Source organism: Rousettus aegyptiacus, unplaced genomic scaffold, assembly GCF_014176215.1.
Source record: "Rousettus aegyptiacus isolate mRouAeg1 unplaced genomic scaffold, mRouAeg1.p scaffold_m13_p_3, whole genome shotgun sequence".
NCBI classification, from domain to species: Eukaryota; Metazoa; Chordata; class Mammalia; order Chiroptera; family Pteropodidae; genus Rousettus; species Rousettus aegyptiacus.
Window position 1 is genome coordinate 36,221,173 of NW_023416306.1, and position 13,253 is coordinate 36,234,425.

A 13,253-nucleotide genomic window follows, 5' to 3' on the forward strand; every position below is an offset into this window, starting at 1 on the left:
TAGATACCCTGTACTGTTCATCTTATTTCTTTTCCTTGTTAAATGCAGGGACAAACCTTTTGGGTGTTTTCCTAGATAGTTTATGGCATTTCCAAATTGGTCTGTTTTTACTTGAAGTGCAAATATGTGAGGCAGATGTTAAAACAAGTGACACAATGTTTACATTAAGTTGCCTGTTTTGTTTTTGTAGCCTTAAATTGGAATGTGAGAAACTGGCAAGTGAAAAGACAGAAATGCAGAGGCATTATGTGATGGTAGGTATCAAAAATTAGACTTTTTTCTCTTTCTATGTAATATGAGCAAATATGTATTCTTACCATTATAAAATGAGTTAATGACACGCTTGGTTCTGTTTTCTTTTTACAGTATTATGAAATGTCATATGGATTAAACATAGAAATGCATAAACAGGTAAGCTTTAGTTTAATCTCAAGCTGAAATGAGAAATCAGTTGTGATTTTTTAATAATGGCTTTGTCCTCTGGTGGGGGGTTTGTGTGCCATTTTTCTGCCATGGTTTTCCTTCCTGCAAATTGGTGGTGGTATTCTGCATGAAGCAAGGTTTGCATCTTGACAGTTAAAAAATGTTTAAATGACAGAGGTGCTTTGGAAATGTAAACTGGCTTGTTTATAGGCAGATAGGAATTGAGACTCTGAATTTACTTTTCTACCTGGATAGATATATTCTTTTCTTGAAAGATCTAGATATCATATAGAGTTGCTGAAGTTGAGAACAGCCAATATTTTTGTTCTGGTTTGGAAAGATGTGTGGACCTATGAGATACTCTTGTCTTTAAACCAGTTTAAACAGGGAATGTGACTGACAGTCGAATTTTCTTTATTCTTTGGGGCTGCATAAAGTGATATTCAGGAATTGTGGCTTATTAGCATATATCTTTCTGAAAAATTTCTCAGTCGATGCAGGTTTGGAGGTTTAAAAAAAAAAAACCTAAACATTCTTTTATGGCCACAACATATGTTGGGTGTTGCTTCAGTCCTAGTGGTTTTAAGAGCATGAAAAGATTAGTGACTGGAAAGCTGTAGCTATGACTATGAGTTTGCAAGTTCCCATAAAATTCACACTTATGGCTACTATAATGGTGTATAAAAAGAGTATTGAGCTGGAACAAGGCACTAAGGACCTCATAAGAGAAGAAAAGCTAAATGATTGTTCAGCCCAAAGGACCCTCGATTGAGTAGTCATTGTCTGCCAAAGAAAGCATTAATGGCAGGGTGTAAGTATTCTGGAGATATGCTGACATTCACTTTTTTCATCAAGACGCTGGTACAATAAGTCTTTTAGAAATCGATTGCCTCTTAAAAAATTATCATCAGATGAAGTTGCACAGTTGGACACATTTCAAAGTGCAACAATACAATTCTTACTTGATGTATATGTGCTATTTCATCTCAAACCCTTGTTTCATTAAATTAAAGAGCATGGCTGACCGGCTGGGGCACAGTGGAGAAATTGATTAGTTCAGCCTTCAGATCTTCCTTATATTCAAAGACTTTCATTAAGCAAGTGTGTTTCAGAGTTGAATTCTGCTTTTGCAACTCTGCACTCTTTGATTTTTAATTCATCATAGATTTCATAGTGTTATCCTGTACATTAGATATGTTCTCAGATTTGTGTTTGGAAAGAGAGTAAAGTTCAGGGCCTTTCATTAATAATATAATTGGGCCTTTAAAAATGCTGATTTTATTCAGATTTGCAGAGTTGCTAGTCTAGTTTATGTTGGGTTTGTGCCTTTATTTTTGTGTTTAAATGGCTAGTGCCTGGTTGTGGCATTGGTAACTTGTTGATAACTGGGCTAGATCTATGGTTGTTTAAATAAATTATGCAGATACAGTTGGTCAAGAAGTTCCAGTCTGCCACTTTTTTTTTTTTTTAAGTTAATCCTAAAGGCACATTTTTTTTTTGCTAACATATTCTGGATGAGTGGAAGACTGAACCTTTTCTTAAACTCATAAACTCAAAGGATTTAATAACCTCCCTGACTCTTTTACAAGGGAATGCTACCTTTGTGTGATGTATGCTGGTGCTGGACTTATTGGGGGAATGAAGGAGGTGTGTAATTCTTTTGGGTTCCTGTAGGTTACATGACAGAGTGACCTCTTCTTTACTGAGTAGGAAAAAGGAAGACGAGGAGAAGAGGGTCAGGAACCTCATGGTGTGAAAATAGTTTTTTAATGAGTTTCTGTACTCCATCGGGCATTTGTTGGGTATACGTTGTCCCTCCATGAGCCAGTATGTGTTAATAATATGCTCTATATAATTGGCTCAGTAATTTGAAAAGTGTGAAAAGCTGAGAGACACTGTGTTTTTCATAGTAGGATATTCAGTTCCCTGAAATTTAGTTTATATCATAAATGCTGACAGACCCTTAACTAGAGTGGTGTGCAAAGCATGCTATAATTCAGTTTAAAGTAGCCTTACATTTGAAAAACATCCTTCTGAATGTCACGCATTAATAATAAGTTCTGAGGAGACATTTGATGCAGCTAGTAATCATAATTCTTATTAAAACTGGTGACGTCTGGCCCCCAGGGTGTAGCCAGGCTCAAATTGATGCTTTTTGCCGCCTGATCACCAGCATGGCCTAAGTGCTCATTATATTGTAGAGCGGGCCTTTGGAGCTCTCATTAGATTTGACAGGAATTCTCTCTAGGGGGAAACTGGGCATTAGCGAGACTCCTGACAGGCTGAAATTAGTCCTGCTTTATGGCTTATAACCAAATGCTAGCAAGGCATCATCAGGGGACACAAAAAATTGTCATTTCTGACAACATCTTTGTTACTGAAAAAATGCAGTGATGGGGAAACTTTCCTTGGAGAGAGCTTTAATGTTGTTAAGATTTATCTCCAGTGTGACTACTGCTCTCCTTTTCTACCTTTCAGCGAGTTTGTCGAAGGAGTGAATTTTAGAGATTTCAGTGTCAAGTCTCACCAGGCTTTTCTGTCTGGGGGAAAAAAAAAAGTAGAAGTGCGTCCAAATCAAGAATGGTATAATTGTGGTTTCCTTACTTGGTTTGGTGCCCGCAGTCCATGTTTATGTTGTGTCAACACTTCCTGATAAGCCTTACCCCTTACTCTCTGCTCCCATTTGTGGCCTGTTACTGGAAAGTCAACGCATAGAGATGGTAATGGATACTTAAATCTTTTATTGTAGCATTAAGACAGTTTTTTTTTCCTTTGAGCCTGTTATAGATCTCTGCCTGTCCATCTCTCTCCAGGTAGATCTCAAACTCCAGTTATCTATATATGAAAGGTGGAGATATCTCATAAAAAATTGAGGGAATTCTGATGCCACCAAAGTGTTAGGGTTAAATATGAGTCTAGTGTCTAGTTGTTTTGAGGTCTATGCCTAGTATTTGGCAGTCTGAATTTTAAAGTTTTTTTTTTTTTTTTTGATATGTGGTATGGTATTTTATAGTTTTGGAAATGAGGTACATTGTAAATACGGATGTAAGCTGTTTATCCTACTCGTGTGTCTTTTCAGCAGGCTGATGAAACCATGCCATAAGTTGTCATTACTGGCTTGAATTTGTACAGCACTTAACAGTTTTCAAAATGGATTTGCTTCATCCTGTGAAGTAGATTGGGTAGGTGTTTTTCTCTGCCTGTAGCTGTGGGCATGAGTTCAGAGTCTGAGCCTTGTCAAGGCCAAGCATTTATTGAAACTTGAGTTTGGGTCACCTGGTCCCCAAATGAGTGTTTTTTCCTGTCCCCATCCTTCTGCCATTGGAAAATGAGGCCAGTGGCAGAAGCATCCGTGGGCCTCTGTGTAGTGAACCACATCTACTAGCTGCATGTCTCTTGTCTCTCCTTTTTTCACTCTTTGTACTAACCAACTTCACAATTTATAAGACTCGTTGGGGCTAGGCACGTGTTCTATAAGTTATAAAAATCAGCAATACTTACTTGTCTGTGGGGGCCACAGCCATTTGTAAGTAGAAAAATTGAAACCCTAACCAATGGAGCAATACTATCTGTAGGTTAAAATACTTCTCAGAACAAAAGAAAATTTGAAACATGTTGCCAGGACTCCTGTTGAAACCCAGCAATACAGTGAGTTTGATCAGTCATTTTGTCTTTCTGTGCCCGTATTATTCTGAATGGCAGGCGGAGTGAGCGCTTGGGCTCTCTAGGGTGGTGATAGAAGGAAATTTAACTTTGGATGGTGAACACAATGCAATGTACATATGATGTATTAATGTACACTTGAAACTTACTTGATTTTATTAACCAGTGTCACCCCATAATTTTAATTAAAAATAAATAAATGAAAGGACTAGCTTGGGAAGGAAAGATGTATTCAATAGTTGTGGTCAGGGGTAGGGAAGAAGGAGTGAAAGGAAAAAGCAGATGAGAGCTTAACATTTGCAAGCTGCATGAAGTTTTTCAGCAAGCACAGTGTCTCAGACCATGTAAATTTTGGACTAGAACCGCTTTCACAATTTTGAAGTGTGCTTTAAAGTTTCTCTTAAAAAAAGTTGTTTTTAGTAGTTTTTAAAAAGTGCTTAGATGGAACTGTTAATTCTTTGGATGTGGCTCTTATTGTTTATCTACAAGTTTTACCTTTCTTCCTATTTTTTAGCCAATTGTCTTTTCTGCCTACAGTTTCTCACTTTGAGATTTTTTTTTCCCCCTAAGTCAGTGTCTCAGAATGGGAAATGACTAGCTAGAGCGTAGGCACTTAAGAGTTAAGCTCCATCAGTAGTTATTAACCTTGTCATACAAAGAGGGTAGCTGTCATCAGGATTGGAGTGGTCCCCAACTTCATTTTCATTAGCCAGGCCTGTCTTTTACAAGTATAAGTTAAAAGAGATAAAGCTTCCTATGTATTGGGAGCCCAGATTCCGAGGTACAAGAGTAGCTTTTGTTTTTTATCAGCAAGAAGGGTGGAGTCCTCACTACTTAACCTGCACCTCTTCAACAGTTGAGGTGGTTGCTGGTTTCTGTCCGTGTCTGACTAGGGTGAGGCAAATGGGGCACTTGCCTAGGGAACAGAATTTAAGGGCGGTACCAAAAAACTTAGTATTCAAGATAAGCAATATTTTTATAATATGAAATTGATGCCGAAAAATTCTTAGAGGTAGAAAATATTATATAAAAGCAGGACCGAATAGGGTGAGGCCAGGGAGGCAAGTTCAGGTTCATGGAGCAGAGAAAAGGTAGAATAAATAAATAGCTCATTGGGAGCTGCTGTGATCTGTAGGGTCTGCCTTGGTGTAAAACACTGCAGTGAGGTTTCTTAATTAGGGACTTGAATTAGTTATTAACAGGTTGTGGGCCTTGGTTTTCCTCTCTGTAAAATGGAAGGTTAGACTAGGCAGGTTCTGAAGTCTGGCTCACGTCATTATAGGGGAGGCACACCACACCCTCATCAGAACCCAGCAGCACTTTGTGTGTATCCGTTGAAGAAAGATGCTTCTCCAAACAGTGTTTATGAAGAAAACAGAAAACTTTTTCTTTAGCATAATCATCTTATGTCGTAATTAAAGATATATTCAGTTACTGGCTCTTGGAACCATTTTAAGTTTCCTTAGATCTGAGTCTTTGCTCTTTTATTGTTAAACTTCTGTGGTCTTGAAAAGTAGATTAAATTGGAGGAAGCTAAGAAACAGGGCTCTTTAAGCTTTTATTGACTCTGTCACCCTGTTCCCCCACCAGTCCCTGTTGCTCACTATTGTTTCAGATTTTTAAAAACTGAAATTCTCAGAATAGTACCTTTAAATGTGGAATGTTTGGTATATCGTTTTAAATTATGTTTTATTTAACTATTTCACAAGATTAAACATTTGTACCTTTCAAAATAGTCCTCACTTAATGGGATTGGTGAGGTCCATAGTAAGAAATGTGCCCATAGGGATTGTTCCATGAGTATGGCTTAGTGTTTTAAGGACAGAGAGAGAGAGGGAGAGTAGTGTGTATGTGTTCAGGTGTGGGCACTCAACTGTGGAACAGCTTTTCTAATTTTGTGAGGCATGGTTTGATCTTGAACATGAAGAAAACTTCCACTGAAATTTTCACATAAATTAAGATATGTATTGTCAGTCACTTGGTTCAAGAAAAAATGGTTTCTAAAATTGTTTGCAAAACTGTGATGATTGCAGAATTGCTCAGTTTGTAGACTACCCAGTCACCATAATGCTATTTATGAAATTCTAAGAAATGCTGACACAAAGTTTTATCATATGACCTATGATTTTACACAAATATATATTTCATTATTTTACAAATAATTTTTAATCATTTCAAAGTTTAATTCAATATGCCTGCTTTAAAGCAACATAAAATCATAACCATGATCATATTCATACCGTTCCCCAACATGTTTCTCATGCTAGGTATAACAAGCAAAAGTTTTATTTTCCCTTATAGTGGTATTTACTCCTTAGTCATTCATTCTTTGACCACAAAGTATGTTATCTGAAAAAGGGCAGGGTAAAGATAGTTTTGGACAAAAGGAAAAAAAACAGTGTTATCTATTGAATTATTTTTTTCATCTGCCATATAGGGAAAAACTGCGTAGCATGGTGGGTGTGTATCACAGTGCGTGCTGGAGAGAGTAGAGTTAGTTATATACACATGTTTTCAGAGTACCAGCAGATATTCATTAACATTCATTATTCACTTGATGAAGTGGAATCATTTGGGTGTATATGAACTTGTGTGTCCAAATCATGCAGTTTGTTAAATCGTTGAAATACATGCAGTTTCTAGGCTGGGTTTGATATTAGCACCATTATTGATCTAAGCAGGTTATTAGGCAGTGATATTTTGAAAGTTTGAAAGTAAAAAGTTTGAAAACATACCACTGGACTCGTTTACTTATAAATTTATAAATTATACAAACATATTTATATATTGTATCCATTTATAATAAATGAGAATTTTAAATGGAGGGGTTAAAATAAAAGTTCTCATTCTCAGTGCACCCAGTGGCTTGTCCTATGTGGCCCCTAGGGTATGCTCACTGTGCTTTACAGACCACTAGCCTTACATTTCAAACACTCTTGGAACTCTAGCCCTGGAAAGAGAGTATTTCTAAGATAATGAATACAAAACACCATTAGGGGCTTGGGTCTTGAGGCCTCCTTGATATGTCTGTTCTTTCTAATTTTGACTTCCTACTCCAGTGATTGCCTCTGCCCATCATGCACAGCCTCTGCATCTGTCCCTGATTAGCGTCACTGCCAGTCTTACTTGGCCACCTCCTTCATTTTCCCTCCAGGTCCTTTAATCCAGCCAAATGAGTCTCTTTGTGCCTAAAATATGTTTCGTGTTTTTCTGTTTCCTTATCAAAGCCTAGGCCTTTTGTCAAACTTCACATGGCCTTCCTTGGTATGCTTTAAGGTCCAGTTGCAACAACATTGGCTGTTTCCTTCAAGGCCTTTCGTGGCTGCTCCAACAGAAGGCTGACACAACTTATTTTTGCTGTTGTTTTTTTTTTTCCCCCCATGTGCCTCTTTCATTATTCCAGAGAGGTTGCAGTTTGCTTGAAGCTTGAGTTGGAGACTTCCATCTACCCTTCCCAAAGAGTCAGGCAGAGTAGGCACTTGGTGAATAGTGTTTAATACATTCCTTATGTACAGTGGTAGTTATAACCATTTTGGATCCTGAACCTGAATGAAAATCAGGTGAAAGCTGCTTGGCAAAAAATGCTACACAATAACTTTTCCCAACAAGTTTGGCTCTTTGTAGATACTTTAGCAAGTCCATGGAACCCAGATTAAATGCTTGAATCAAGAGTGTGGGTCCTTGTGCTATAATTAAGAATGAAATCTGTTTGATTTTACTAGATGTTTTATAGCAGCAGTCCCCAATATTTTTGGCATCGGGGACCGGTGCGCCTATGACAATCTAATGCCTGATGAGCTGAAACGGAGCTGAGGCATTAATGCTAGTGCTGGGGTGCAGCTGCAAATAATGTCAAAGCTCCTCTCTCTCTCTTTTTCTCTCTCCTTCTCTCTCCCTCTCTCCCTCTCTCCCTCTCTCCTTCTCTCCTCCACCCCCCTCACCCCCTCCACCCCTCTCCCCCTTGCCCTCCCTCTTCATCTCACCTCTTGCCGTGTGGCTGGTTTTGGTTCTGGACAGGCTATGGCCCAGGGGTTGGAGACCCGTGTTTTATAGGACTTCAGTTTTGATCATCTCATCTAACCATGTTCGCTTAGTTGTTTTCCTTTTGGAAAAGTGACTTGTAGTCAGATTATCACTGAGGCTTCTTAATGGAGAGTTTAATTAGAGTAATATATTGGGGTTTATACTAAGAGAGATGAAACAGAAATAGCATGTTGCTAAGGCTTGGATGTCAATGCGAATTGAATGTATGTGAATAGAAGCACTATTGTCTTGTAAGGTCAACCACAGCCCTAATAGTCTTGTGGATAAGTTGCACTATAAGGCGTTAAACTTGACTTAGTTGCAAGGTTTCTTAATAAAAATGAGTATACTCATTAATTATTTACTTACAATCTTTACATAGCCCTTTCACCTCCCCCCAAACAATTTGTGAAGAATTTCAAATATACAGAAAAGGAGAAAGAAATATACAGCAAGCACCCATATTACACCCACCTGTATGATACCAGGAGTCTATGAGTGAACATTTTGCAGTATCTACCCATCAGATACCTTGCATGGAGCTTTTGCTGCCCTCTCCCCAATGGATAAATAAATGAGTAATTCTGGAAAATGTTAATTCCGAAAAACTTAAATGGTTCATTCGAGGGCTGGGTCTTTCTTTAGCTACCAATCCTGTTTTAAACTGCTATGTGGAAGAGGAATTTTCTCCAAGTACATTTTAAGACTTCCATTTCTATAGATGTTTATAACATTTTTCTCCTAGACTTGCCTTTTGTGGTTTTGGCATGATCGTAGTAGGTGATCCACCATTATTATGGTGTTAGGGTGCTTTCTTTTTAAGCTGTCACCTGAAAGCATAGATTTGTTCTTGAACACGAAAGCCGGACTTCCCTTCCCAAGCCGGACTTCCCTTCCCAAGCGCTCTTACCTTTTTGGCCTTTTGTAATGCACCTTTAAGATGCAATCAGTATATTTGCTGGGGGAAATAGCTTTAGTGTTGATAGATAGGAAACTAGGAAATAATTGTGGAAAAGAACTCTGATTGTGGACTTTGTGTGGCCGAAACTGTCCTAGTAGAGAATTTAAGTTGGCTTCAGACGCTGTGGGCAGTAGAGGGGTGTGAAGTGCCAGAAAACAAAACATCTTCGAGGTCTCCCTCCAGAAGCAGGGGGCCTCTGAAGGGCAGCCTTCACCCCCCTACTCAGCTCCCTCTTGATGCCTTGAGCAAACAGCCGGTCAGAGCCTCTTACAAGTGAGGTGACCAGCCAGTGTATTGACACGCACAGACACAATAGAAAACTGCATTAGGAGGCGAGCCATTGGGATTTGCAGTAAATATATTACAGAACACAAGTGACTTGCCGATACTGCTTGTTTAGCAGTTTGCAAGGGCAATGGCAGTATGGATTTTTGAATTAGAAGGGAAGGGCTGTTCTTTCTCTGTGCGGGAACATCTACTTGATGGCTGGGGAGAAAATTGATTTAGAGAACAAAATGCAGCCGCCTTTATTTGTGCCATTTGAAAGGCTTCTATGGATTAGTGAGTGAAAATAAAAAGGTCATTTTTGGTTTAGGAAAGGGGATCTTAACATTGATCTGCATCTCGGTCTGGTATGGAGAGAATAAAGGATGGGCCCCTGGGATGGAGGGGGGACACGGCCAATCCCCATGAAGCCTGCAGCTACAGGTGCCTGCTGGGTTCTCAGATGGTGGTTTTTTTTTTTTTTTTTTCAGCTTTGGCTTTCAACAGTCAGTTGTGGGTTTATTATTTTTTGTCAAATGAGCTTGTTCTGTACATTATAGTGGCTAGTCTTAGCCCTCATCCATTGAGCTCCCAGTGCCTTAGAAATTATGCTATAGGAACTCTGTAAATCCTTCTAGCCCTACTTTTGTGTACGTACTAATTATTCCTCCTTATAGAAGAGCTAACAAGCTTATAGATTAGGGGATGAAGACGTGGCACCTACTGCATAGGTGGTTTGCCAGGGTTGAATGAGTTACAATGGTGTCTGGCACTTGGGTACTCTGAGGGTAAATGTTCTTGAAATCTGTTATCTGGATCTCTTATTGACCCCTTTAACACTGTATCCTGTTGACAGTTCTAGGGCACACTCCCATCATGTTTTTCCAAGCCCAGTTTTCTTCTTCCATCTGAATTGTTCACTTTTAATTATTTCTCCTCAATTAACTAAATTTTTTGATTTGTTTTCACGATCAGAAGCATGTATCTTAAGGCTCAAAAGTAACCCTGCCCCCCACCTTTTTTTAAATGAAGCCCCTATTGGCAGCCTGTTGTCTAAGGAATCTAGAATTCAAATGCCTTATTTAGACCAAACAGCAAAATGTACTCTTGGAAGGCATTAATACTCGTAGTTAATGCAATTACTAGTGAAAATAGAGTTGTGTTGAGTTTTTTCATTTATGGGAATGGATGAACAACAAAGAGGATTTGGTTCATTTTACTGAAGTGAGTTTTGGCAGAATAAAGGATGGGAGGTACATTTCTGATTTTTTTTTTCTTCCTTTTTAATGTGGAAAATCCAACTCTTAATTTGAAGGGACTTTATCATCCTGAAAAAAATGAGGATGAGGTATGAATTGCAAGGCCAAGTTGTTTGGTTAGAGAAAGAAGAAGTCTTCAACCTTGATGAGGTATACACATACATAATTTTCTTTTGGATAGGAAAACTTGTAAGGTGCTGTGCATAAGTGTGAGTAGGTATTGTGGGCTTGAGATTTTTGTGGACTGTTACATTCACAGCTGCTGCTGTGTACTACTATTTGGGGGAGCAGGAAAAGAAAACACAAAGGAGAAAAGCAGGGCCATTGGGATTGGACATAGTGGAAGTTTAGATTATTGACTTATTGTCAAGCACAGTGCCGTAGAGATTTATTTCTTGGATGTCTTTGTAAGTATTTGGGATAAAGGCGGGCACAGCTCATATACACAAATTGTGCCAGTACCTGCTTTCACACTTGCTTACAAGCTCAGTTGCTTGCCTACATGTGCTGAGAAGCTCCACATTGCTGTCTCTTTGTGTTTTGCTTGAGAAGCAGTACTGAAGTCCTAAGTATCTGTAGGGGAAGCACGAGGTTCTTGACAACCCCCTCAGCCTGCCAGTTGGCTTAGGTTCCGAAGCCTTTTCTGTTTGTAAGCGGGCTGGCTCTTTTACAGTGCCTGGGCTGTGAGCTCCCACAGAGCCAATCTAGCCAATCTCCTTGCACAGCTACCAAGAAGATTGGACTTGGACTACTGAAATGTATCCAACTTCAGTACTTTTTAGCTGACCAAAGGCCAGAATCATACCAGTAACTCAAAAGGGGAATTGCTGACTTTTGAATCTTATAGAAAATCTGTATTCCATAATCGACTACCCTGCTGTGATACTCGTGAAGGATAAGGAGGTGTCACATTTTGACCACGTGGATTTGTCTAAGGGTGTGGGGATTTTTTGAACTGGTTCTTAAATCTGTATTCATTCTTATTTCTTGACTAATGGATTGAATATGGCTTAGCCACCTAAAGAGTCCCGAACACATCACTGTCATCATACACTATAATCTTATGAAGCCATTGTTTTAGTCAGTATTTTATCACCTACCCCCTAAAAGCTGATTCTGAATTATTCTTCTCATTTACCCTCAAGATACTGAAATTGCTCAAAGTTTATATAGAATGAGTAGATTGTTGCTTCTCAAAACAGTATAAAAGGGAAGGGGCTTCTGAGTAGACTTTGCACTGTGAGAATATTGGCATTGACACTATTTATAATTTGGAATATAGTTTGAAGACCAGATTCTACTGTTTGTCGCATACTGGTTAATATGGCTGTAAAGAGGAGATGAATGTGGCTACTTTTCCAAGTCTATTACTCAGGAGGACTGTAAATTTGATTGGCTGTTACAATTCTAGCAGAATCATTCGATTTGAGAGCAATAGAAAGATAAGATATCCAATTACCCAAATGATTTGCAGGGTTAGCCAACGTTGTCATGGAGACACGAGTTGGAACAAATTAAATTTTAAGCAATAAAATAATCTTAAAGCCCGTCTGGGAACAAGAAAATTTGGCAGTGGCACTTACCTGAATTGAATCTTAGCTTGACACGATGTTGTTTGACATTGATATACTGTGGGGGCCTAAACTTACATATAGCACAACATTACCTTAAAAAGTAGCTCGGCCAAACCAGGAAAGGGGAGTATTAGTATAAAGTTGAGATATTAACATTGATTCCGTAGCTTAATGATAATTAGGCTCTGGGTTCCCAGGAATATTTTGTATTTAAGGATTGAAATGCCTTAATAATGATTAAACAGCATTAATTGGACACTTGAAAAAAGATGATTGCGGAGCAGCATGCAGTTTTTGGAACTGCTGCTCCCTTTGTGTGTGGAGCAGACGTAACTGAAATCATGTGGATATCTTTTGGTGGGGGTGGGAGGTGTCAGTATGTATATATGCATGTACGAATGAGGAGAGTTTGGCACATGACGTTGCACTGCAGATGATTCTCCGTATTTGTTAAAATTTCTACTTTACTTCAGGACTGCTTGCAGACTGGAAAAATCACGTTCTAAACTTTAGCTGATGACCTAAAACCTGAGTAAGTGTCAGTCTGGGGCTTGGAAGGTTATTTCCCCTTATTAATGTATTGTTTAACTGGTTCTTGGCTTGTGCCGCAGATTTGAAAACAGCCGAGTGGCCCAGAAGGAGGGAGGGCTTTTTATCCACATGTCTATTAGACAGATGGAGATGAAAATTGGTCTGAGGTCAAGCCATTTGCAGCGTTCTCACTGCCTTCGATTTTCCTCTCATACTCACCACAGATCATCTCAAATGATTCAGTAATGACCAAAAGTGCAACATTGACCTTTATTCCCTGGTGGATTACTGTGTTTCACAGTCCAAATGGCAGGAAGTCTATGCTGTTCTTCCAGGAGCTCAGCATTATTGAACCAGCCCAGCCCTGTGGGAACCCTGTGAGGGCAGACCAATGTAACAGAATACGTGGGTTAAATTTGGTTTCTGGTGCTCTGGGAAACGAGAATTGACATGTCCTGAACCCACATAATTAATGGAAGAATATCTGGGATGCTTTCTAAAAACACACATGAGCACATAAATTGATTCGTCCACTTGTAAAATAACTGGTGAATT

At 39.0% G+C, this 13,253-nt stretch overlaps 1 protein-coding gene across 13 annotated transcripts in view; it reads left to right on the plus strand.

The window, feature by feature from the left end:
* TLE1 (TLE family member 1, transcriptional corepressor) overlaps nt 1-13,253 on the plus strand; it is an 82,028-nt gene that overhangs the window by 3,451 nt on the left and 65,324 nt on the right. For all 13 annotated transcript variants that reach the window (XM_016158644.2, XM_016158639.2, XM_036238451.1 and 10 more), the window contains 2 exons: nt 191-254; nt 367-411. In XM_016158644.2, coding sequence (XP_016014130.1) covers nt 191-254; nt 367-411 — 109 coding nt within the window. The remainder of the gene's footprint in view (nt 1-190; nt 255-366; nt 412-13,253) is intronic.